General features: G+C 37.0%; 1 protein-coding gene across 2 annotated transcripts in view; it reads right to left on the reverse strand.

Annotated features, from left to right (window-relative positions):
* ATRX (ATRX chromatin remodeler) overlaps window positions 1-27,894 on the reverse strand; it is a 95,604-nt gene that overhangs the window by 43,073 nt on the left and 24,637 nt on the right. For both annotated transcript variants that reach the window (XR_011600871.1, XM_070951934.1), the window contains exons 8-14: window positions 27,377-27,444; window positions 23,756-26,481; window positions 14,571-14,646; window positions 8,126-8,256; window positions 7,270-7,449; window positions 4,488-4,581; window positions 783-888 (exon numbers count right to left, since the gene is read on the reverse strand). Coding sequence is in view for 1 of the 2 variants with exons in the window: in XM_070951934.1 (XP_070808035.1) it covers window positions 783-888; window positions 4,488-4,581; window positions 7,270-7,449; window positions 8,126-8,256; window positions 14,571-14,646; window positions 23,756-26,481; window positions 27,377-27,444 (3,381 nt within the window). In the remaining variant the exon portion in view is untranslated. The remainder of the gene's footprint in view (window positions 1-782; window positions 889-4,487; window positions 4,582-7,269; window positions 7,450-8,125; window positions 8,257-14,570; window positions 14,647-23,755; window positions 26,482-27,376; window positions 27,445-27,894) is intronic.

The following is a 27,894-nucleotide window of genomic DNA, read 5'->3' on the forward strand; positions in this document are numbered from 1 at the left end:
TATAAGCTTACAATAAAGTTGTTGTGGCCTGTCGGCCGCTGGCCCCTCCAGCAGCCGAATCAGAGGAGGAGGAGGAGGAGGAGGCGTGGTAGTCAGGGTCAGCATCAGGGCAACCTGGGAGTTCCGAGGGGGAGGAGGGAATGGAGCTGGCGGAGAGAGAGAGAGAGACAGAGGCGGAGCCTGGGCCATCCGTCAGCCCTCAGATGGAGAGTCAATAGCCCCCAGGTCTGGAGGTGGCTGAGGAGGAAGAGGAGGAACAGCTGGGTTCAGTGCCTGACGGGCGGATGCACAGAAGGCAGAGGAGAGGAGAGCAGTGGAAATCTATGGGCCGGTTCTTGGGACGGAAGAGCCACCGCTGCTAACGAGGCCCCACCCTAGCTCTGGGGATATAAAAGGCAGGGGGCGGAGATGAATAGGTGTGGCAGACAACTATTCATCTTCTGGACGGACGGACGGACTTGTTAGCCTGCGAGATAAACTTTTTGCTGGAGCTGCTGGCATTCCTAATAAAGGAATCTTTTGAGTTCAGGTCAGAGGGTTTATCGTGTTTGGGGAGCTGGGTCAGAACAAAAGTATATTTAGTTCATCCAGGCATGCTTCCTGTCTGCACTATCTTTGCAAGGCTGACAGTTGCCATATCAAACTTGTTTGGAAAGTTTCGTTACTTTCAAAAACATCTCATTGTAGTTGGGAAGGTATTTGTAAAAGATTTTTAAAATCATGGAGATTTAAAGACAAAAATAAAACAAAAACAAAATGCTGGTCTAACCAGGCAATATTACCTTGTTGTTTTCACTAGATGAATCTTCCTGGACTTTTATGCGTCTCCTTTTCTTCTTCTGTTTGTAACTCCTCTGATTTTCTTCTAATTCTGCTTTCTTGGCGGATCTAAAACATTGAAGGAGTACTGTTCTAAAAAGGATTATTCTTGGCAAAATGTACTGACCACTGTTTTTTTTTCTTACTTTCCTCCAAGATTATATATACATTATTCCTAATCAAGTCAATCTAAACTATTTAAGAAAATATGGCTGCAGTTTTCCCCTCTTTATTTATGATCCAGGTAATGTTTCATCTGCATTAATGTTTTAGAATGAAGGAGTGCAGTTAGGAGATTTTCACACTGCATTAAGTTATACTTTAATAGTGGTTTACTGAATAGTGCTTTATTGGCTGGTTTGTGTAACTAGAATAAAGTATGATGTACAAACCATATTATAACATCCCAAGCCAGAAATGAAACATACCATACTGGTTCCATGCTTTCTGTAATGTGTGAAACCAGGCAAAAACTACAGAAGTATACTGGATGCTTATCTTTTTTAATAAAAGAAAAAGGCAAAAATGCCTGGATTTTAGGAAACTGGATTTGTAAAAAATAAAAATAAAAAAATAAAACATGATAATTCCAAAGCATTCCAGATAGTAAATAGAGTTTTGTTTCTGTCTCTTTAAAAAGCAGCATTATAGGGGCGGGGGCAGCTGAGGGTCGCAACGAAGAGACACAGACGAGCGGAGCTCTACCAAGTCCCATCTATTTCTTTCGCTTGGAGAAGCCCTATGGGGCCAAGTCACCTTGGAGGGGTGACGAAGAAAGAGGGGATGCTTTGGAAGTAGCAAGGAGAGCGCAGCCTCCTTGTTTCACTCAAAGAAAACCCCTTTATCCGGTGGAAGAGAGGACGGCCATTATGGCTGAACCGAAGCCGTGACAACTGAAACGGAAGAGAAGGAAGATCTTGCAACAGTGTGTACGATGTGGGTGAGAAATCTCTAATTTTTCCTGTGAAATTTTCCCTAACCCCCACTTCCCCCTAAGGAAAGCGGGACTCAACTGAAGTGGTGATAGGGTCTTTCCCAAACCCCAAAGAAAAGCAGCAACTAAAAACTGGGAGCGAATGTCAGACCCGGAAAAGAAAGAATGAACAGAAAATGTTAAAAACCTTAAAGGTAAGAGATAGACTGGATTGGTTTTCAGTTTAGTTTTTCAGCAAACTAAACTGTTTTAAAATATTGTACTAAACCTTGCTTGTCATCTTGAAGTGAGGGATTTTGGAAAAATGATTAAAGCAAGAAAATAAAAAGAAAATAGCGCCGGGGTCATATTTGCAGCTGAACCAGAGAAAAAAGACTAAGAGCGACACCTACTGGCCGGGGAAGACATTACAGAAATGAGTAAGCGATAAGTGAAAATCTGTTATGTCTAAAAGAGAAGCTGGAGACATCTGTAACTGATTATACTTGCTGTTTGGAGACAGACTGTGAGAACATTTAACTGCTAGAACCTTGAGGATTACAAATTTACAAATCTGGTGGACAGTGTGCGAGTGTGAAACAGTTTGGACTTGCTTTGAAACGAAGAAGAGACGGCTAATAGACTATTCAACAGAGTGAACTGTGAACTGCTAGAATAATGGCTTTTTTCTTGGTACGATAGACAATTAAGAAATTGGGATTTTGAAAGACTATTGGGTAAAGCTTTAAAGTAAAGTAAAGTAAAATTTTAAATTACTAAAATAAGACAAAATGTCACAAAGAGAAATAAATTTATTATTAAAAGGAGTATTATTGATGTCCCAAAACATGCAGGAAGAGATGACAAGGAACCACAGGGAGAGAAAACAATTGATTCGAGATATAATGGAGAGACCAGAGAGCTATGAACAAACAGCATTGAATAAAGAACAGAAATCCCAGGAAATAGAGAAGAAAACAGAACAAAAAAAAAGAAAAAGAAAAGACAGGGGAGAAAAACACGACAAATGATACAAAAAGATAAAAAAGAGGAGATAGTAAAAACATATGAAAAAGACAAAGAAAATTATACTCTAGATATCTTTCATACTTCAAGAGACCAAAATGTAAAAGAGGTTATACAGAAAGACTCTCATGAAGTGAGGAAAGAATCAGGGAAAGGCTTTTTTAAGACTCAAAAGTGTGAAGAAGCGATAGAGATAGATGAAATACCTAGATTAAATGCAAATGAGGCAAGAAGATACAAGGTCCCAGGGAAGAAGCGAAGGAGATGTGCCAAGAACTTAATAAGAGGTTTGGGGGGGGGGGGACGACAAACGGGCAGGAGTTGAGGGACAAATGTAGAATACCTTTTAAGCCAGGAGTTGTGTGCATGAGAACTAAGACAGAGGTAGAACTGAGAAATGGGGAAAATATCACTACGTATCTCTCTATATAACAACATTCAAGTATTAAGTAGATTAGAAACTGAAAGGTGACCATATGTGTCTATCAATAGTTAGATAATAGAAGCAAAGATAGAAATTAAAAGGTTAAGAGAATAAAACCAAATAATGAAAAATATTAATATGAAGAATATTATCAATGTTACTATAATTATGATTATTACTGCTATCAGCACACTGTTCATGTAGATATTAAGTTTGTTTTCTTCTAATCTGATGTAATTTCAAGAAAATGTAAAGTTATATTTGAAAGAGACGGTACCTGGAAAATACACACTGTACTTTGTAGGGAAATGGAATTTTATATACTACAAGGAAAAGAAAAAGATGGAAGAAAAGTGGAGAGATGAAGGGAGAGAGGGGAGTGGAGTGGGGTGGAGAAGAAGAGAGGAGGGGAGAAAGGCCGAGGGAAGAGGAGAAGGAAGGAGACAGAAGAAGAGGGAAGGAGAGAGGGGAAAGGAGAGAGGGAAGTGGATGGGAGAGGAGGAGAGGAAAAGGGAGGAGAGGGAAGTGGAGAAGAGGAGAGGGGAGAGGAGAAGGGAAGGGAAGGGAGGGAAGAAGGAAAGAGACGGAAAGAGATGGACTGTCATTTTAAAACTAAAAATGTGATGTATTAGAGGAAAATGTATAATAAAACATTTTTTTTAAAAAGCAGCATTATAAATCTGAATTTGGCGTTCAGGTTTTAACGGCTAAAGCAAGATTTTAAAAACATGAAATAAAATTTCTAGGTTGGGAAGTGCTTTGTAGCTTTTATCTCTACAGATTTCTCCAGAGATCTTTCTGCAAAATTATTAAACACTAGCTGTGCTCCGCTACGAAACTATGTGATTGGGCTTGATGAATCTACAGTTGGAGCTTGAAAATTAATGAGTAGTTATGTTCGGCCTCCCCTCTCCCCTTCTCTCCCTCAGCCTTGCCCCACAGAAGGCTCCCCTATCCTATCCCCTGCTTGCTGCTGTGAAAGTAAAACTGAAACTGAAACTCTTCTCCTCTGCTTGTGTTTTGCATTTGGAACATATTTATTTTCAGGTGGGGAGGGGGAGTAGAACTCCTTAGCATCAGAGCGTGTTAATAATAATATAGGAAATACTAATGCTCTGATGGTCATTTCGAAAAATCCTTTCTTAGTGAGCACCTAGAAGTCAAGAGGAACATACGTGGCAAATTTCAAGCTGGTAGGCTTTACAGTTCTGGAGATTTTGTCATGATGCATGAGTGGTATTTCGCTTTTATGTATACAGACTAACAAAATATGACCTAGGACCGGCCATCAAAAAAATATGCTACCTCGTTCTAGGACGTTGATCATCTTCAGATTCACTCACTTCTTCACTAATTCCAGATTCATTGGCTTCTGAATTATCCGAATCCTCACTGCTCACTTTAAGATAAAACAAGTAAAAAAGTATCAAGAAACAATACATTTTCATAAACGTTAGCCCAATTAGTTACAGAAGCCCAAAGTAACAGCAATACAGCAAAAAACAATGAAAACTATATCCTATCATGTAAAAAATGCAAACCTGTCATAAAAAGCTGCCTAATAAAGCAAATGCTATTTATATAATTATATTATTTGTAAATTTGATTTGCAATAATTAATTATGTGCCATCAATTTGTTGTTGACTCTTAGCCAACCACACAGTTTTTCTTCATAATGATCTGTCCCTAACTTGGTCTCTCAGGTCTTCCAACAGTGATGAGGAATAAACATGTAAGTAAAACAATTTAAGTGAAAAACTAGGCAAAAATTAATATACAATTGTGATCTGCATGATGATTTGAATGTAAAATTTATAGGTTTGAAAATTACTCCAATCCAGATCAGTGTTGCAACTGCTTCTTTAATCCCAGAAGCATTCTGAATCCAATTTTTCTCGTTTAAACACTTCTAGACTTCTTAGAAAAGCAATGCGAAACTTCTGGTAAAGTGAGACAGCTCATTTCAAGTTTGACACCGAAATGCTTGCCTCTGAAATGTCCTGCAGTTTTGATATACAATGTTGCCTGGGAACTATTAGTAATAAGTGCTAATATTAATACTTTAAAAAATATACAAATAAAATGAAAGATTGGAATTTTTTAATGAAGATTTGTTTTCATTTTAGCCATCCAACCATGGAGTCTATCTTCCAACTCTTCCGAAGTGAAAGGTCCCAACATTTTAAATCTCTTTTCCCTTATTAAAGTCCTAGTAGCGCCTCCCTCCAATTCTGTCCCAAGAGCTAAGGTAATCTGAAACTGAGGATCCCAAGAGAAAGAGAGAAAAGTGACCACCTAACCACGAGTAAAAGAGATCTACTTTCTCAAGACAAAAGAAACTCGTCCTTGGGATGTGCTCTTGGATGCCTTATTCACACAAGGATAACAATGTAGGTGGAGAGACATGGGAGCCAACAATCAGAGAAAGCCTGGTACTATCTTTGCAGACTGGCCAATTTTACAACAAAGCATTAGCTTTTGTGAGTTGCATCAGATGTGAGTTGTAGGGCATGAAATCTTGTCTGTTAATCTGAAAAGACAAGAATAACAAATCTTTTTGGTATTGTAGAGAGGCACCCAATGAATCAGACTGAATGGATGGAAATAATTAGCCTGATTCCCAATTGGCAAGAAAAATCTGCAGTAATACATTTCTTCCAAATGCCTTCTCAGAGGCATTTAAAAACAACTTATAATGTGCTCTCTACTATCTTGATCCATTAAGAGGGCTACAGAAGAAAAAAAATATAACTTTTTATTCTATTGAAAAGAATAATTAACCTTATAGATAAAGAGGAAAGAATTATTTGATCAGGTGTGGAGAAAACCTCAGATTCTGCAATATTCCCCTTCTCTGTCCCCAACCCACTTACTCTGGCAGTTTCCACATTCTAGCCTTAGCTTGAAAGATTCCTTCTGCTTTCAAAGATGAACTTCCATAAAACTATTAGCCCACCTCCAGAATAGCCAAATTGGCATGGTCTTTAGGAGAAACTGAACATTTCTTCAGAATATTCTGCTCACAGGTACATAAAAGAGAGAATCGCTGAGTGAAAGGACTGATACTTTTAATATCCTTCTTACAGAGATGATCATGTTTACCTAGGCTTCATGAGGAGTTTGATCCAGATTCACTTGAGGAAAAAAAAGGCTCCCTGAGCCTAGTTATAAATATGACTATTCTGTCTAAACCATTAGACAGTGTGCAAGTTGGAGCAGCCAAAATGGAATTGTCACAAGACCTGTCTGTTGCAATCTTGCTGATCAGAATTCCCTCAGGCTCTCATCAGCAAGAGAAGAAAGAAGAGGGCAAAAACTGGTTGGGGGAGGCAGGGAGAAGCAGTAGGGCTGGAGGGCAGGGAAGCCATAAGGGAGCCTGAGTGGCACAGCAGACTAATGCTACTGTTAAAGGTAGCATTTAGCTTCCAGCTGCCTGCAATTACTGCAAATTCGAATCTCACCAGGCTCAAGGTTGACTCAGCCTTCCATCCTTTCTAAGGTAGGTGAAATGAGGACCCAGTTTGTGGGGGCAATAAGCTGACTTTGTATAAAATATACAGAAGTATGAAGGCTATTGCTTAACGCACTGTAAGCCGCCCTGAGTCTCCTGAGAAGGGCAGCATATTTTTTTTTTTTTTTTTTAAAAAGGGAAGAGATGGTGTGGGGGGGGGGGGCTGCACTTGTAAATCTGGGCAGGCTGCCCAGAACCCAAATGGCGACACAGGACTATAGGGGCGCTGCAATGGCCATAACTTTGAGGACTGTCTACCGTAACTACCATTTGATCTGTTCCATTGTATCTTCAAATGGTCATTGAATGAATAGTCACTAAGCGAAGAGCACCTGTAAACTATCCACTTCCCATAAGAGTGGTTTTTTTTAATGAAATAGGAAAACAAGGATAAGATTTAGTGATCAAAGAAATTGTTCTAGACATATCCAAATCCTTGGGCCATATTTAAAGCAGCTGTGAAGAAGTGAGGGGGATTTCATGATGCATCATTAACAGTAAATGTGTACTAAAATAATTAAGCCAACAGAGCTCTTGTTAGTCTGCACAGACATCAATATAAAGAGATTTAATACCCTTCCTCCTATTTCTGCGTTTAACTTCTTTTGCCTCTTTAGATTTTCCCTTTTTCTCTTCCTCGGACTCTCCATCACTCATTGTTAATTTGTGTCTTAACAAACGGTGCCTGTATCTAGGTTTCTTGGCCTCTTCGGCATCTGAATCCGAGTCAAACTCATCTTCTTGTTCATTCTCTCCTGTTGCAGGAAAACAAAAAAACATTTAAAAAAAAGACTTACACGGACAATTTTTCCTAGTTTGTATCAGTATCAGATTTATATCTGGAACAAGCACTGAACAAATCATTATTTTTACTAGTGTTGTTAAACAAGCAAGTTACATTTAAGTGGTAAAATAGCTTTTTGGTTACCCTTCGCCAAGCACCTCTCCACCCAGTGGAATATTTGGGGTCCATCCATTCGGGGAGGGATGCTCTTAAGAACTAGAAAAATGGTGCTAAGGAGAAGAGGCAACATGGAACCCAAAGACTTAATTTTGCAGACAAATAAAAATCCTCGGGGCAAAGTTTAAGTGGCATATTCAGAACCTAAGAATGCTGCTCTATCTAGTCCAGTAGTCTGGCCAAGCAACGGCACAAGGAAGCCCGCTCATTTCCAGGCAGAGGGGCTTCAGAGGCAGTTCCCCCACTGACTCCCAGGATTTTTATGAAGTCCTCCAAGCCTTTTATGAAGCCAGCCAAGCTAGTAACCACCCGTGCATCTTGGAATTAACCTAACAATGGATTTCCCCATCATTTAACATTTAATGATTGCCTGGTGGTAGCAAATAGTACGCTATTGAGGAACTGTTATAATGCACTTTGATATGAAAATGCGTTCAAATATATATATATATTTTCTGTCAGGTGCTTACCACTGTTGTTTTTGTTTTTGGCTCGCCTTCCTTTCTTTTTCTTCCCATCATTGGATTCTTCATCAGAAGAAGCATCCTCCTCTGAGGAAAGATTGGCTTTGATTTCTTCTAAAAGCATTTTCTTGGCAATTCTTTGAAGCAAAACAAAAAAGGTGTATTCCATTGGTTCACCAAGAACAACCAATAAGCAGATCAAGCATTATTAAACAAATTGAGCAACAGATGGCCATCAGCCATGGAATTTGGCCTAGAGTATCAATCTGCTTGTGGAAGCAGGAGTTGTTAAACATTTTCAAAGTCTATCAACTGATGAGTTTGCTGTACAAGTAGTCCTTGACTTACAACTGTTTGTTTAGTGACTGTTCAAAGTTACAAGGCACTGCAAAAAGTGACTTATGGCCGTTTTTCCCAGTTATGACCACTGCAGCACCCCCATGGTCACATGATCAAAATTCAGACGCTGGTCCAACTAGCATGTATTCCTGACAGTTGCAAAGTCCCAAGGTCACGTGATCACTTCTAACAACCAAAATAAATGGGGAAGGTAGATTCATTTAACAATCGTCTTAACAAATGCAGTGGTTCCTTTAACAGCTGTGGCAAGGAAGATCATAAAGTGGGGCAAAATTCACTGAACAACTGTCTTGCTTTACAACAGAAAATTTGGGCTCAATTGTGGTCATAAGTCAAGGACCATCTATAGTTTCTGCAGCTGTTGTTTATACCACCTTAGTGCTAACTTCCATTTTCTACAGTATCATACGATCGGTCTATATAGTACAGCAATTTTAGCTGAATATCAGGATCAGTCATATTTCAATAATGAAATATCATTTTAAAGAGAAAGTTTAAAAGCCAGTTTTTGAGTGCTATTTTTTAGAACTGTGCAAGATAACAAACCTTAAAAGCCCTGGCTAGGAACTTGAAGGCAGATTAAGCACAGTCATATCTTGTGATACACTTTATAATGGATAGACAATTAGTGGTCCATCAACACTGCCCAAAGGAAGCCCATTAGACCGGCTTTCCTGGCTTAAGGGTTCTTGTTGACTGACAAACTCTTTTTGTTTTAATCATAGTAACGAACGCACGAATACCAGTGGCACCTCTGCAAAGGAATCTCACTTTCCCCTTCATACCAAGGCAAGCCAGGCAGTTCAAAACAGACAGCAGTAACCCAATAATGATAAAGGCAAACTTTGTCCTCTCCTTCTGGTGGGCAGATACCACAGGATACAGAAAAGATCAACTGCAAAAGCCTTGAATACCAGAACCTAAAACTGTGCTGATGGGTCTAACTGGTGCAATTTAAAATAGAAGCAGGTCATCTCATTCTGAGGATGATGATAATAACGATTAATAATAGTAATAATAGTAATAATGGTTGCCTAAATACATGGAAATTTTGAACCCATCAAACCTGAATATCCTGACTTTATAAAAAAAAACCCCACCTTCCTTGGAAATGCCTATATACTCAGACGTTACCTTAACAGCTCTTAGGTTCTTGGTTGGGACTTGAACTGTTAAGTTTTTACTAGTCCCAGACTGTGAATCAAATTGAAGATTAATTATTATTATTATTATTATTATTATTATTATTATTATTATTATTATTATTATTATTATTATTTGGTTGATACCTAGGATGCTGGCAGCAACCCATGTCAACCATTAGCACCAGTCAATGGTATTTGTGATACATTTTAAATGTCCAGTTGACTGAGTTTCATGTTTAATGAATAAAAGAGATCATCATCATCAATGTTTTTCAGATTCTTGGCCCACATTCAGCACAAGAACTAGTTCTCAGTGACAGAAAAGAAATTAGAGCAAACCGAGAGGGTTTGTCCCTAGTTTTCTAAGAATCTCAGACTGCTTTCAAAAATTCCCTTGGGCTTTCCTCAAGTTTCATCACACTTTTTCAGTCTGATGCACAGGTATTTTTGGACTAAAACAAATCCAAAGAGCAAGATTGATATGTACCACTGTATTGATTCCCCTTAATAAAATCAAAAACAAGGAAAATACTAATCTAATATAAATCTTCAGGGAGCTCTTTTCTTCAATGAAATTGAATGGGAAGGAGAAATTTAACACAAAAGAAAGTTTAACTCTTTAACCATAGCCATCCTTTTCTCCAATGCTGTATCAAAAATATTTGGATTTCTCCAAAGCAATGGATTAAACTTGTCAGCAAAGTAGAACAGCAGCAGGGCATCTCTGGAGAAACTCTGCTAGCAAGAAACCAAAGGTGTTGCGACAAGGAGAAGGGCTTCAAAGGGGAAGGCTAACTTACATCAACTTTGGGATTTAAAAGTCACCATGCCCTAAAAAAATATGCTTTTACTGATAAAGGAGAATATTTGTAGCTCAGGGTTGAAATAAGGGGACCTTGGTGCTCTCTAGCTTGGTTGTTTTCTTGCATGACCCAAACTAGGCAACATCATCAATGCTGGTCAAGTTACCCATCTGCCAGAAAACCACCAAGCTCAGAGAGCACCAAGGACCTCTGCCTGACATGCTTTTTCTCATGGTGTATTTTTGCTGTCCAAATCAACAGGTTTGAGCCTGCCGGCCTACCATGAATAACTCATACATTTTCCTCAGTTAGATCACAAGATGTACAAGTATATTAATCAGCATGTTAAATTTTATGATGAACAACACGATAATGGTTAGAAATGATTACTTGGTATTAAGTAGGTTATCTCTGAATATTGTTTTCCCCTCCCCCCCCCTAAATTTAGAACTGTCCATAAGCATTCATTTACAGATTTTTATTTTTATTTTTTGTAGACCTGATTCCACATTTCTGGAATCCTACAACAGATTTTGACCTTGGTTTCTATGGAAAGCAAAGCCAAAGAAAAACAGAACTGTTGACAAAAGCTGAATTGTTTTCTGTAACAATTTTAACTAAATGTGACAATTTCTGATCAAATTGTTGTATTTAGTGTTTCCATACCTAGCTTTTACCCAAGGAACAAAGAAGCAAACCATCTCAAATTACGCTTGGGTTTCAAAACATGTCATATCAGATAGTTGGACTTCCAAAAGGAGACACATATTCTAAGTGGGGGGTTGGAGTAGATGACCTACAAGGTCCTTTTCAACTCTGTTAATCTGTTGAAGTCATAACTGATAGTAAAATGATTTGCTGTTTCAAATAAAGTCAATTTTGACTGTTGTAAAGACATAAAATGCTAATTAGCTAGGAAAGGAGATGCAGCCATGGGAATGAACTTCAGAGAAGTTGAACCCTCTATTCATTAAATCTTTATTAAGTAAACACAAATACGATTGACAAATCCTAGTGTATTACTCGGGTTTATCATCCAGCCTTCCCCTACTGTGATAGAAAGAATATGCTCACAATATAAACTACTTTAAATTGCCTTTAAAAAGCAACATTATGAATTAGATCCAAAGTCCATTAATCACAACTAATACATTGGATTGTCAATCTCTAAATCTCTGATGTTTTCTGGATTCGGCCATCTTTAAATCGTTGTTCTAATAGCCAAGATGGCAGTTATCTGCAGACCCCATTACCAGAAGCGAATACTGCCTTATTTGTCTTCAACAAGATTGTTGGGTGACTTCGTCAAATGTTTATTCAATTTGTAGTACTGAGGTGAGAATGGCTTTTACTCCTTTCCAATTCTACTGTATCCTGATCTACTGCAGTTTCAACTGCAAAACTAAATGCATATATATTTGCACAGTCACATGTGTAGTTTCTACTTTTCCGCACCACAGGCAATTTTTGATATCAGCTCTGGGTCTCCTGTACAGGGTCTCCTGTATCCACAACTGCATGAATCAACATTGTTTACAGCAAGGGGAGGTGAGTGTTAAGCAAATTGGAAGTCCATTATGCAGAGGGTCAGAGGTAAGGGCCCCAAATCCATGTACATGTTTTCTAAGATGTCTTACCAACTGCCATACCAAGTATGTCTGCAATTACATATTTGACATACTCTGAGTATGAGAGTAAATTAAAAACATTACATACTTTAATTCAGTTTAGTTGGTATAACATGACTAAATAGTGTTAAAATTTGAAACTTCCAAGAATGGTAAGCTGAATATTATGAGGACAATATGAATGACAATAGCTAAATAAATTGTTTCCTATTATAACTTAGTAGGAAAAAAATGTGTTTCTTAAATTAAATGCTTGGACGAGAAACATGTTTTACAAAAATTTATTGCATCCATCAAATACTTCAAAGGCATTGTGCATGAATACACTATGAATCTCTTAATGAACAAAATAACTCCAAACATATTAAAACAGCACTATTTAAAAATTCAGACAAACCAATCATAAACAAATACACACCACAATGAAATACAGCACTGTCTGTTATATTAAGACTCACTAAAATATTGCAAATTGGCAAACTTGATTTTAACATTTTTAACAAGAGACATGTTAAAATAGTTTCTTCAGAAAAAGAAAGTTTTAAATACAACTGTCTAAGTTGTAACAATACTAAGATCTCTTAACATCTTTCTTTGGCCTGGCAGAACTGTTTCATCCATTAAAAAAGCAAAAGCAAGCAACAGTCAAATTGCAAGCCTCAGCACATTTACTTGAAAGTTTGGGGATCACAGTGCAACTCCCAATGGCAGATCTCAAGCGCAGGCAAAATTAGTTCAGCTTGCAAACGAGAGCAGGGATGGTAACCCCGGCTGCATTTTTGGGCTGCATGAGCTGCTCTTCAGGGAGGAGAAGCAGAAGCGTCTCCATGGATGGGGGGCTTTTTGCACACAGCTCTTGGGACCCTTCTAATAGTGAAACAACGACATAATTGCAGTTCCTTGATTCTGAAGCAAAAATGGTGCATTTCAATATATGTTAACCAACATACATATTGGTTAAGATTACCGGTACTTGTCTATGAACACCAACTCCATGTAAGAGAGGTAGATCAATTTTATTCCTGGATAATACAGTATTCTGGGTTTTTCCCACATTAAAGCAATTCCAAGAATTTTATGAGTAAAATTAAAATTTTTTATTAAAAATATGATTGATTTACTAAGCACTGCGAATGTTTTGAAAAATCCAACTTTTGATTTTTTATATATAATTTTTCTACTAGAAATTAATTTTTAAAACTTAACAATGAAATAATGAACTCTTCTACTTTGACTCTTTGAAAGTCTTTACAGAATTTTTGAACAATTTCCTCACCACTGTTTCTCTAGCAATCCCTAAACAAATATTAAAGTCCATTTTCAAACATTTTTTAAACATTGTATATGAAAAGCAAGTAATAACCTAGAATAGCAGCATTTTATCTGTACCCAGGTCCACACTGGAGAACAAGTTAAGTGTTAAAATTCATTTCAGGTACAAAAAAATATGTTTTGTTTTCTCTAGGTAAAAACCAGTTTACTTAGTAACAAACAATTCTAAGCCCGCAAAGCCAAATGCATCTCTATCACTCCCAAAATATTCTATGGAGTTTGCTGAAACAGTTCTTGCAGAGAAACTGCTTGATAACCAACATTAGGCATAGGTGCCTTAACAAAAGCATCTTGTCAATTCTGTAACAGTGCAATCCTCTGCATATCTTCTTAGTTCAAGTTCCCCTGTGTTCATTGAGGCTTCATGCCCTGATAAGTCACTAAAGATTGCAACCTGTTCTATTAATTAAAAAATCCATTTTATTCTATTCTTTCCTGGTTTATATCAGTTACAGAATTCGTGTGTTATGACGTTTATAAGGCCTGCAAAACGGAATCCTTAATTACAGTCATATTTTAACATTAAATGTTAACGAATATACATGTATGCACATGTTCAATGTAACATGCGACTGTAGGCTAAACAAAGCCAATAAAATTTCAAATGATTGAAGCAGGCGGAAATTCAAGTTATCATATTACTACTACCAAGAGTTGAGTTTTGAAATTATAAGAATTTGTAATTCAGGATACTAGGAAATGGATTTTTCCAAAAGCATGTTCTACTTCTGGCTAGTTTTGACCAAGTGTTTATAAGAGCTAATTTATACTCCGGTTGAAAAGGAATTCAAGTGCCATCGAAATGCTATCCATATGGAATAACTGCTCATCTCCCATTCCCGTGGAGAGTTGTAATTATCAAATTGCTTTTTGTTTAAAGAGTTGTACAATTTACACAAAATCCACATTATACATGGAAACTTAAAATGGACAGTGCTGCATTTATAACACACCCTATGCAAGGTGTGTGTCTTAACACTTAAATCGTATTTTCTTTTCATTTCTGGATTGGGGGGTTTGTTTTCTGGCCTCTCGTTCAAGCTGGCGGGAAGCCTGTGAGCGAGTCTGTACAAGGCAGGCACTTCTGGTTTTTACAACCTGCTTGCTGCTCCGTTGCTCTCGCTTGAGCCCACGCCTAGGGTGTGTTATAATCTGTTTAAAGTCCTTACGGGTGGAATCATACCTATTCTCGGGATCATCGTCGTCATCTTCCTCTTCTTCCATTGGCACAGCTGCAGATTGATGCTCTCCTTCATCTCCTTTAGAAGAAAAAAGGCGGAAACTTATTTGGCCCAAAAGAGAAAAACTTCTTCTATCACTGCTATGAGATACCATCGCCACTATTTGGGAAAATGCCACTTCTTTCCAGATGTGTAAAGCCACCCAAATCCTATGCGCTATAGAAGAAATTCTGCATGACTCAACCTTGTGAAAAGGAAGAATTAATACACCCTACAACTATTTTTCTAAAATCAGAAAGACAAAAGGGAAATTTTTAGGGTTTGTAAAATTTTTCAACTTTCAATTTCCAAACATTAGGAGTGCTAAAAAGTTGTGACACGCCTTGGGGATTGTAAAGATAGTTTGGTTACTTTAATGTAATTTAGATGTGCTTGATAAATAATTACATAAATATCATAACTTTTTAACATTTTGTTTTCTTTCATTTCACAAGTTCAGCTGTCTTTCTCTTTTTGTTAAATGTTATTTTGTCTGAGTGTGTTAATACTGCTGGCCTCGTTTCCTGTGAGTATGATAACTGATCTCTAATGGCTTCTAAAAAAAGAACAAGACCGGAAACATATCAGCAATCTAATTGGGACTGACAGAGACTTGTTGCTGTCTGATAATGCGAGACATTCTCAGATACGGCCTACTGTTAAGAGAACAAAGTAGCAATGATGCTAGAAACTACCCAGCAGCCAGTCTTGAAAGAGACATATATGCAGAAGTGCTTGAAAAGTAGGAACGAGCGAACAGTTCTTTTGGGACCCCCGTTGTAAATTCACAAGTGACAATCTTAAACAAGTCAAAAACAGATATCTTGGTAGAGGAAAGCTAGATGCCAAAAAGACTTTCACTGTGAAACTTGACAAACCGTTTGACATCCTCAACTGCAAGTGTCAAATTGTTCTGTGTGCCGAATTCGGCTGCCCTGCTGGCTGCAAAAAAGGAGCTCACATTAACTGTACCTGCTTCATCCAATAAGTTTCTTGGGTGAGAAGCAAAATGACTTCAAAGAAAAGCCAAAAGTCTAGTTGCCTCTTGAAAAAGCACCTTTGGAATAACCATGATTTGGATGACTGAGAATCTCCACAGACATTTAGTTAGATAAGATTCATGCAGAAAAAAAAATTTAATTTTTGTAGCACAAGTTGTAATTTTGAGAAGATAAAATTTATTTGGGTTACAAGGGACTTTTGTGGGGTATATGATCAGACATGGATTTAAAATACCAAGCTAAACGTTGTGCAATTGCAAAACTAATAGCACATTTGAATTCTTGGTGTAAAAACACATATTTTTAGAACCCCTCACTGAAAAAAAATGGCAAAACTTAATTTTCACCCCATTAAATGACATACCCTAACATTGAGGATTAGTATCTGTAGATCTTACATTTTGGCACTTGGTCCAAACAAACATATGGCAGGGGAGTGTCATACTGTAGTAATTTATTTACTTAATTCATTTATTTATTTATTCGTGTATTTATATCCCGCCTTATTTTCAAAATAACTCAACCCAGCGAACATATCCAACATGCTTTTCTCCTCATATTTTCCTCACAACAACCCTGTGAAGTGGGCTCAACTGAGTGACTGCCCAAGGTCAATCTCAGTCTATTCTATAGATTAAAGCAAATATAAATGGAATTAACACCACGTATTCCACTTTGCAAAAAGAGCACACTACAAATGTAATGAATTATCCGGCTAGAGCTACAGATCTATTCAAGACAATGCCAAGAACTCAAATGACAGACCTAGTTTCCTTGGTTACGAGTAAATTCCATGAGCAAATGTAATGAATATCATTCAATTATTGTTCTTAGTATACAATTTGACAAAGAATTCCTAATAAATTCTATCAAAAATAGACCTCCATAAAATTAGGAGTGCAATTTACTATGGCCATAATACTGCACTTATTCCAACAACATCGATGCAGATGCTACATTACAAAGCGTTCTCGTTTGTAAATGCTAAATCACCTTTCTCTGGGATGAATCCCTCTCCTACAACTTCATTTAAACAATAGATCAATACCATCAATGATCATGGTTTTCAAAACGTAGTGAAGGGATATTGTTAGGCCATTCCTCAGTTATCCTAGATAACTGGCCCATGATTTGCTTATGAACTCAAAGGCTTTGTAGAAAGAAAGCCAGGTTAGTCTGTGGTAGGCAAAACTCAGGATGAGTCTGGAAGCACCTTTTCCAACAAATGGGTTTCGTTAAAAAGCCTTAGCTTTCTTGCACTATCCATCTGATGAAGTGAACCGCGGCTCATGAAAACTTAGGCCTTTTAATAAAAATTTAATTGGAACACTACTATATCAGTGCTATTCTGATTTTTGGCAAATTTAATGTAGAAGCAATGTAAGAACTATTAAAGTCAAATTCTCATTCTACAAGCCACCCCTTGGATTTAGCTTGGAGAACTCATAGTTTCCGTTTGTACACAGGGCAAAAGTTGTTTGCAGGGTGAAATTTGAAGGAAATTAGTACCAAGACACCACTTAAGTGTTGGGTGGCTAGTTGATAAGCAATTTGTCAGGAAGCGATACAATATTTAGAGGTGGTCAAAGGGATTGATTGGGATCAATATTATGTTTCTTCACCTTGTTATCTGGGTAACTTCTCAATTTCATGGGTATAGGAAACATTTAATGAATTGAAAACATATTGAAAATTCTAGTGGTTCTACTAAAGGCTTACTTGTGTAACAACTATGGTGAGGACATCTGCAACATAACAGCCAAAAGATTCAAATATACAAAGTCTGTCAAAGAAAAAGCAACAAGGCCAAGTAACACACAGCTGGTCTCTTGAAAGCAAGGGCTTTAAAAGTCTTCTCCAAACCCTGCCCAAAGCTCAGTGGTTATATTTTTGTGTCCAAGGGGGCTAATCCATAGCTAGGTGTTCTATTTCTCAGTAGAAATACCTATGCTTCCTAGTCCCAATTCCACATAAGAAGAGGGACAAACAGAGCTTTCTTTTAAGGGTTTTAGGGTCCCGTCCTTTATTGGGGTCTCCTGGAGTATCTTGCTACTCACAAGCTCACGACAGGTTTTAGAGGGTCTTCTGAAGAGTCTACCCCAGAATCAAAAATCCCAAATTGAAGTTAAATTTTAGATCACAAATCACTAAGAGTTTCAAAAAAAAAAAAAAAAAAAAAAAAATGCTGCAGCCCATAAAATGTGAAAAAAAGTACCAGGCACTTCTTAGTTGAATAATAAACCTGTCTCTCCCTTTCAATGTTTTTTAGAAAAAGCACAAGGGACATGAATACTTTCATTTCTCCTCTAGAGAGAGGATCCAGAGCTTCTGTCATTTCCCCCTTATAAAAGCCATCTTGCTCCAGTTAGGCCAGGCCATTTCTGAGCAACAGAGTTCCTTCCAGCTGTGGGACAAGCTTAACTTTTCCAACAATAACATTTGAGAGCATCACTAACTGAATTCTACTGTCTTAGAACTGTGTTATGGAAAAACACTCATAAAGGAAATCCTACAGGCTCAGTATTTTTGTGGGCATCTTTTTCTTTGTTTCAACCACACTACTTCTTTATTCAAAAGGAATTCAAAATTTTAAATCAAGTGAACATGTTGATCTTTTTTAAGCCAAAGAACAACCTAGCTCCATTTGCCAAAAGAATTAGTGGAGACAAGACCAAGAAATCTAATATTTAGATTTATCTAGATATTTAGAACAGAAACAAGGAATTTTTTAGCATGGCATAGTCCCTACACTGTTTCAAGCTAATCACAAAGTATACCAAAAGCAATTGGAAAGCATAAGGATATAATTACACTAATTATAAAATATTAAAAGCATTTTTAAAAAGCATATGGCAAATAAAAAACATTATATCAGATTATATCACTTTTTCCTAAATACTGTTAAAACAGTTATTTGGAATTTAACAGAGATTTTACTTGTCACATATGTCATAAAATATGGGTAAATCGATTTGTAGCATTTTTAACTAATATGTAAGTTGTATGTTGTTGGTACATTCTTCCTTTAGCAGTACTGATCTTATATATAAATTAGGAGAGCAAATCATTTTTTTTAAAAAAAAATGCAATGCTGGGAATGATCATCCTTTAATGTAATGTAAATCTCAATATGACCAGTGAAAATTATGCTTTATTTTGGTTAAACAAACTATTAAGATAGATTGAAGCAAATGACATAATAGTTGTCTTGCTGGAGTTAAATAAGGTTAATCTAATGGGCAACAGCTGATTCTAACTGATTAGAATCTAATGGACGTTTGATACTGAAATATAAAAAGTAAGATTTCACTGATTTAAAAGCAGTTTTTGATTTGATCCCCAATCATTATTTAGGATCAAATGTGCTGCTATTCCCATTAATTGTAACTTTTCATTTGAAATACTATCAAATAAAATTAGATGAAAAAAATATGCCCATCTTATAACAGTTTCTGTTATTTGAGAAGTTCAGCATAGCTGTTTATTAGCCCCAATACATTAAATATAATTTAAAATGTTATAATTAAAATGGGCATGTCATTATAAGAGTGCCACTTCTTTGGCTATACAAATTATGACTGAGCTTATGCACGGCAGACAGACTCTTTGTGTGTCCAATCACTTTTGACCAATAAAGAATATTCTATTCTATCTGGAGAGTGAGCTTTATATCACCATTCTGTAACTGTTTCGCAATGCAATACATATGCAACTGCATTTTCCCCTTTTTGTCATATTAAATCCTTCAGTTTCCTACTATACAATCCTAGTTTTTATTAAATAAATGCAATCCAATTTAACATGGGCTAGGAAGAAGGCTGTAATTAGCCACTGGACAAGCACCCTCCAGAAACTGGATGGAGAGCTGAGGGAAAAGCTAAATTTATACCTTTTTTTGGTTTATAATTACATTTAAATAGAATAAAGGTAACATGATTGTCTACAATCATATTTACTAATCTTCCCTTTTTCTAAGTTCAAAACCGTAATATGGTGACAGCCTTTCAAGATTGTGTAGGAGTTACTTCAAGACTTCCAGGGCTGGTCCTCCAGCTTCCAGACCTCCAACCCATGTTTTGATCCATTCAGCACCCAACTAACTTACAGAATGCGCTTCCAGAAGCTGTCTGGATGACCAGCAATTTAAATGCCAATTTAAAATATACTGCTCAAAAAAATAAAGGGAACACAAGCAGAAGACATCCGAGATCTGAATGAATGAAATAGCCTTATTAAATACTTTGTTCTTTCCATACAGTAGTTTATACACTGCTCAAACAACTAAAGGGAACACAAAACTACTGTATGTAACAAAGTATTTAATAAGGCTATTTCATTCATTCAGATCTCGGATGTCTTCTGCTTGTGTTCCCTTTATTTTTTTGAGCAGTGTATAATAATCTCTAGTTATCAGTTTCTGGCAGGATGAACAAAATTATTATTATTATTCACACCATAACAAATGACTAGCCCTTATATTAAATAATCAGGATATACACATTAATGTTAGAATATTAATTCTGCCTGAAGCCAAGCATATATTCTAAACAGTGGGAAGGGTCTAAAACAAAGTTTTAAGAGAGATTTACCCACTGAGAGCTGTGCAATTAAGAAATTTCTTCTCGTTACAACTTAATAAATGAATTTGAAATCTAGATTTCTCTATAGTCCATATTTCGATTTTACAGGACCTCTACATTAGAACAAAATTTGCTTGAACTAAATTTACTGTAGCATATAATCTTACTCAGTGATTTATATCCTGCTGACCTAGTTTTTGATATTCATGTTTAATTTAGAATTTAACAGCACTTTCAAAAACTTAAAATGATGTAATATATTTAGTCATTCATAATTAACCAATGATATATTGGAAAACAAATCTGCATATTTTAAGTCCATTTTTCTTCAATTATTACTTTATTAATTTTTCTTGCTTACTTATATATCTTCTTTAAAATGCCTAGTAAAATACAAGCATTTTAAATGCACACAGGAGGCACAATGCTTCAATGATTAAAGACACTGAGCTTGTCAGCTGGGGAGCCGACAGCCTGGGTTCAAGACCCAAGTGACACACAAAAGTTCAAAAACATGCAAATGCAAGTAGATTAATAGGTACCACTTTGGAGGGAAGGTAAAAGTGTTTCGTGTATATCCACCTTCCTTCCAGAGGAATAGGTAGTAGGGCGGGTCATATAATGGGGTGAAAATTAATTTTGGAATTTTTTTTCAGTGAGTGGTTCTAAAAATGCATTTTTCACCAGAATTCAAATCTGCCGTTATTTTTCCAATTGCATAATGTTTAGCTTGGTATGGTAATTCTACGTCTGATCATATACCCCAGAAAAGGCTCTTGTATCTCAAATAATATTAACTTTATCTTCCCAAATTACATGTGCTATTTTTTTCTGCATGAATCTTAGCAAAAAGTAATCCATGCAATCACAAGCTAACCAGAAAGCAATTATCTGAGTTACACAAATGTTTAAATAAGTTTCATCGAGCCTTGTTTTGATTCGTTCTTTGACATCAGCTGCCGACTTGCTTCTTGGCCTCTGATAGAACCCTCACGTTTGTCCTGTGTCTACACTCTGCTTGCTGCCTCTGTGACCTCTTTCCCACATCTCTCTGTTGATTGCGCATGGCAGGGGCCACTGTGGTACTTGCATTGGTTCGTCAATGAACTTGTCCCGTGACATATCACTTTTCCTCCCCTTCACTAAAATGGGGGTGGGCATGGCAGAGTGTGACGCACCCAGCCCTCAGGCCGCAGATTTGACACCCCTGGTCAAAGGCCTCTTCATAACTTCCATCACATTCCTCTTTATCTTCATCATTAGTCGTCTGTCCTTCATTTTCATAAGAGATAATTACTTCATTTGTCACTTATCGAAATGTCTGGAATACTTCTCTGCTTATATTCAGTGAGCCTTTCTCTCTCATCGTCTTGCTGTTTTTGCCTTTTGCCTAGTCGTTTCTGCTCGGGCACATCTGGCAAACCAATCTGGTGCGATCCAAAAGAACCAACCTTGTCTCGCTGACCTTTAACGAAAGCAAGTTCCTTCAATGGTATCTTCGTCTCCTTAGGGCAGGTACAGTTAATGTGAGCTCCTTTTTTGCAGCCAGCAGGGCAGCCGAATTCGGCACACAGAACAATTTGACACTTGCAGTTGAGGATGTCAAACAGTTTGTCAAGTTTCACAGTGAAAGTCTTTTTGGCATCTAGCTTTCCTCTACCAAGATATATGTTTTTGACTTGTTTAAGATTGTCACTCGTGAATTTACAACTGGGGTCCCAAAAGAACTGTTCGCTCGTTTCTACTTTTCAAGCACTTTTGGATATATATGTCTTGCAAGATTGGCTGCTGGGTAGTTTCTAGCATCATTGCTACTTTGTTCTCTTAACAGTAGGCCGTATCTGAGAATGTCTCGCATTATCAGACAGCAACAAGTCTCTGTCAGTCCCAATTAGGTTACTGATATGCGTGAATGTTTGTTTAAATGCCATTGCAGATCAGTTATCATACTGATGATAAGGAAATGAGGTCAGCAGTATTAATACTCTCAGATAAAATAACATTTAACACAAAGAGAAACATGGCTGACCTGTGAAACGAACAAAATATTTAAAAGTTATATTTATACAGTTACTTACCAAGCACATCTAAATTATATTAAAGTAACCAAACTATCTTTACGATTCCCCAAGGCATGTCACGTTTGAGCATCCCTAATGTTTGGAAATTGAAAGTTGAAAAATTTGACACGCCCTAGAAACGAAACAAAAATGTTAAGAAGTTATGATATTTATGTACTTACTTACCAAGCATATCTAAATTATATTAAAGTAACCAAAATATCTTTACAGTCCCCAAGCATGTCACCATGTTTGAGCACCCCTAAAGTTTGGAAATTAAAAGTTGGACATTTTGACATGCCCTAACAGGTAGCCCTATGCTGTGGCATTTCATTGTCAACTGGTTCTGAAATTTTGCCCTAAATGTACTTGTCTCCATGTGCATGTTGTTATGTGCTTCACTTATAGAAAATCTAGCCAACTTTTCATGACAGGTAATCTTAAATTGTGATATAAGAGCCTTGGTAGTACAAGGGTTTAAGGCACCCTGTCATTAAGCTGCTTAAGACCAGCTGCCTGCAATTACTGCAGGGTTCGAATCTCGCCAAGGCTCAAGGTTGACTCAGCCTTCCATCCTTTCTAAGGTAGGTGAAATGAGGACCCAGTTTGTGGGGGCAATAAGCTGACTTTGTATAAATATACAAAAGGATGAAGGCTATTGCTGAGCACATTGTAAGCCGCCCTGAGTCTTCGGAGAAGGGCGGCATATAAATCAAATTAAAAATATATATATATATAACTATAAGTTTATATCTGGTTGTTTTAACTGTTCTGTGTTGCAACTATTGAATAATAATTTTATATTTTCATTGTAGCCTTGACCAATTTTGGGAACAAAGGCATTAAAAAATCTGAATCAATGCTTCTACCAATAAACTGAATCAAAAAGCTTCTCTCTATATATATGAACAAATAGGTTGAACATTTCTCATAAATAGTTATTTCATTTTCATGGATTATAAACAGTCTACACTAAGCAACACAGCTATTATTAGACTTTGCTTAAGCCAATGACCTATGAGTATTTTTCATTTTTCTTTCTCCTTTTTCATAATGGTAGATATACATCAAGGCAAAGTTTAGCAGAAACCAGAAATATTGACAGAAAAAAGCCAAAACGTTCCAAGTGAATTTTCTCACCCTGGTATTCTTCCATGCATCTAAATGTACCTATCCGTGTACCTAAATTACAGCTTTCAGAGTTTCTAGTCAGCAATGTTAGTGGCTGACTGAAAATGCTGGAAACTTTAGATTTAAATCAAATTTTATTTTGAACAGTTCATCCTCCTAAGGAAAAAAGGGCCTCCAGGAGGCACCTGTTTATCCATTGTACTGAATTTCTTCTTTTTACCAGTCATATAAGCAATTTAGCATAATCCAAATAACATTCTTGAAACCTAAATGCAAAGCACCCTAAAAATGAACATCTTCAATAAATTAGTAAAATGTATGGATTAGGCTCAAAAGAAATAATAAATAAAAGTTTAGATGTAAATCATTTGCACACCTGAAGACTGAAAAAATCCCAGTTTTCTGTCCACCAACAAACTTTCTGTTACTGGCTTTATTTTCTGCTCATCGCTGCTTTCCTCACCCGCTGAATTCAAATTTTCATTTTCAGCTTCGTCTGATGAGGATGACGTGGCAGCAGCACTGACAGATGTGTCCTTGGTTTTTTTTAACTCGCGTTTCCCTGTCTCTTTAGAGCCACCTTTGCCGTTTCCCTTCTTGGCTGTCCCTCTCTTTTTGTTCTTTTTCTCCTCATAGAAGTCTTCATCAGAAGAAGAAAGGAACTCGCCTCTCTGTTTTTTTGAATTCCTCCTTTTAGGGTTTTTCTTTTTCTCTTTAGCTTTCTCTCCCTTTTTATTTAAATGGTCTTCCAAAGGGTCACAGACCGCTTCGTTTGGGGGAGATTTCTCAGCATCTGAAACATTATCTTGGAGTTTCTTAGAAGTTCTCCCTCTTAAATTCCTTCCTGTTTTTCCTTCAAGTGTTTTTTGGTTTTTACTGCTGCTTCCAGAAGCACTGCAGCTTTCTTTTTCCGGAGAAGGCTTATCAATTTCAGAAGAGGAATCACTTTGCCTCCTTTCAGAGGCCTTTCTCTCATTTGTGCTTTTTTCTTTTTCTTTTTTGGCTTTCTTGATCTCATCTGAGGACTCACCACTTTGTTCTTGCTTTGGGGACCGTCCTGCATCATCAGAAGATAAATCCCGTAGTTTCCCCCATGGTTTGCTTTGTTTGCCTGAAGTGCTGCTGTTGTCTTTTCTAGAGGAAACATTCTGTCTTCCTTTCAATGCGCTCTCTTTGACATTTTGCCCCTGCTTTTCTTTCACAGAGGCCTCTTTACCAGATGTGTCTTCCAAAGAGCTGCCCGCCTTCTCCTTGTCTGAAATTAAAAATTCATCAACTTCACTGGGCAATTCATTTTGCTGCTTTTGGTTTGATTCTCTCGTTTCTTTTTTAGGTAATTTCTCTTCCACAGAAATGTAATTCTCTTTCTTTGGCGTTTCTTTTGTAGTTCTCTTTGTTTGCTCTGTTTTTGTTGTATTTTCTCTTTCCAATTCAGAATCATTATGAGAAGAATCTGAGCAGTTCTGGCGTTTCTTTTTAGCAGCACCTAAATCTTTATTTGAATTATCTTTCTTAGCATCAAAATCTGAACCAGAACTAGAACTTTTCCTTTTTCGTTTTCCGTTATCCTCCTTCACCATTCTCTTTAATGTATTTAGCGCCTCTTTGGGTATTTCATTGCTGCTATCAGGATCTGAAGAATTCTGGCTCATCATGGCCACCTCTTGGAGCACCGCGGGCATTTCATCGGAATCCGAACTGGGGTCTCCAGCAAGCTCTTTGTTTGACGGAGGACTGCAAACGGTGCTGCTCGGAGAACTCTCCTTGTCTTTTTTCCTTTTGGACGGTGTGGTTTTTCTGCCATACTTTTCACCATACGGTTCATTGCTATCTTCCTCAGAATTAGAAGTTAAGGTATTTATGTCTGTTGGACGCCTTAAAGGTGTAGTTTTAACTCGTGGAGACCTTCTGAGATCTTCTACCTGTGAAAGGAAATCTTTTTCTGGCATGCATTCAGAACTACAATTTTCTTTTCCATCTTCTTTGTCCTCTCCCTTTTCCAGTTTTTCATCTTGATCCTCAGGTTTCACAGGAGAAGAGGAGAAAGAAACTGGTGTCAATTTTACAACCAATTCCTTCTTAACTTTGGGAGAATTTATCAACTTAGTCCCACCTTTACTATCTTTAGATTTATTTGTATTTCCTGACCCATGTTCTGTTCTGTTTACAGTACTCTGTCCACCTGCTTTCTGCACATCCATACAGGATTCAAAAATATCCTCAGGAACAGATGAGGGAACAGAAAGAATGTCCATATCTGTTGCTTCAATGTTATTAGGTTTATATTGAAGCTCTTCACTTTTGCCAGTCTTTTTATCTTTACAGTTCAATTTTTTGTTTCCCGTCCGCTCTGTTACTGGCACACTCTGATCACTGGAAGGCTCACTGACTTCTGATACAATTTTAGTTTCTTTGCATTCTTTTCCTTCAGTTCTTTTCATTTCACTGTTACTCATTTTAATTTCCGTTTCTTTCTCTTTGGTAGGTTTCTGTTTGAATTTAGCACCCAGAGTTTGAATCTCCAGGTTCAGACCTTCCTCCAATGCTGCATGAGCCTTTTTAATGTCATTTAACACAGACTTAAACGCCTTCAGCTGACGTATATGTACTGTTCTGTTTATTTCAGAATTTTCAGCTGCCTCCTTGAGAAACTTTATAAAACTAGCATTCATGTTAGTTGTGGTTTCAGCAAGCTTTTTTGTTTTTTTCAGCAGTGCTTTTGGCACCATTAATGCTTTATAGGAATAAGTTAGAGCACCAGAATATGGATGATCTAATTTCTTTTCTTCTCCATTACAATTTGAACTATTTTTCTTTGAAGAATATTTAAGGGAATTATCATACATTTTACTTTTATCACTGTCGACTCTGATTCTCTTCTTATTTTGCTGTAATAATTGTTCCAAATTTTCAAATACACTATCACAAGCAGTGACCAAGTCCAGCAAAGGTTCTGGCTGACAAATATAGCAATGCCATTTATTATTTTCATCCATTATAGTTGACAGCTCCTTTCGGCCTAAATTGCGCAATATACATTTTTTGCAGAATGCGTTATGGCAAAAGTCACAGCAAATTAAGTTTCCACCTTCAGCACACCATCTGAAATTAAAGTTTTAACATTTTTAAAATACGTTCCCATAAACAAATGACAGAAGTTTTTCATTAATATACAACAGGACTGAGATATAAGGAGCTAGATTATTTTCAAAAGATAAGACTATCTCCATTTTCTATCACAGGAAAACAAGCCAAATTAGCATTAATCCAGATAACCTAGGCAGGGGTTGGCAACCTTAAACACTCAAAGAGCCACAAAGGTCCTAACTGGAAGCCCCCGTTGGAGGTGACCGGAAGTCCGGTTCCCCCATCATACAGTCTCCTCCTAGCACGGCGTCCTTTTTCCTCTACCTATCCTAACCGAAAGCCCTATCAATTGGGGAGCCGACCAGCAAAAGGGAGCCGCAGCAGAGGGATGAAAGAGCCACATGTGGCTCTAGAGCCGTGGGTTGCTGACCTCTGCCCTAGGGATAGCCAGTAATTCATGAGACTGGAAATTCAGAGCTGTTCTCAAACCATGAGTTCAATGGGACTGGTGCACTTTCTTTCACACTATAAAAACTCATTAACTTCCCCTCAATTGTTCTCCAGTTACTTCTGTATTTATTTATTTTTTTTGGATTAAATGCAAGTAAAATCATACAAATTATAGAAATAAAAAGCAAGGCAAATGAGGTGAACTATTTCTCCTATTTAAAGATCAATTAACAACTTTTGTAGGAACATGTATTTGCTAACTCTAATACATCAAATCCATATAGGCATTATTAACAAACCTTTAATATTGTCAAAATCCTGGGGGAGGGGGAGGGGGGAGGGGCATTTTCTTTCCAAAAGAAAATGAAGCAATCTACTTTCTGAACATATTAAACAATGTGAGGTAACTTCTATTCAGTTTATCAGGTTTAATTAAATGATGGCAATTTTATACACTTACCTACACTGTTCATCCATTCCATCTGCATCACGGCTGATGTCATCACTCATATAATATTTGAAACAAGTCTATCAAGAAAAAGCATTTTTTTTCAGAAAGCTTAATTAAATTGCTGGGTTATATTGCTTAACAGCATTCTTGCTTATGCATTTTTTAGAACACTGAGGTCTTTTTTTTATTTATTTCATCGTTGCAATCAAATATAAAACACAAATTTTGCTTCCAAGTAATTTAGACAGTAAACTAAGCAGAACTTAGCTGAAACTGAGTCAAGTTTTTTTTTATGAAATGTATACAATGCGTCAAATTGGCCACTAGATAGTTTACATCCCCATCCTGCCATACTATACATAGTATGTACCAAAGTTATATTCCATAGACAATTTATTATTTAAAATTACATTAAATGTTTGAATTATCATTTTCTTCTAAACATTTCTTTACTCATTTGATGCATGACCTTTGAACATTCCTAAATACAGAAGACCTTGCTTAGTGACAGCTTCGAGCAACAGCTG

Source organism: Pituophis catenifer, unplaced genomic scaffold, assembly GCF_029215685.1.
Source record: "Pituophis catenifer annectens isolate HBS135680 unplaced genomic scaffold, rPitCat1.0.hap2 SCAF_11, whole genome shotgun sequence".
NCBI classification, from domain to species: domain Eukaryota; kingdom Metazoa; phylum Chordata; class Lepidosauria; order Squamata; family Colubridae; genus Pituophis; species Pituophis catenifer.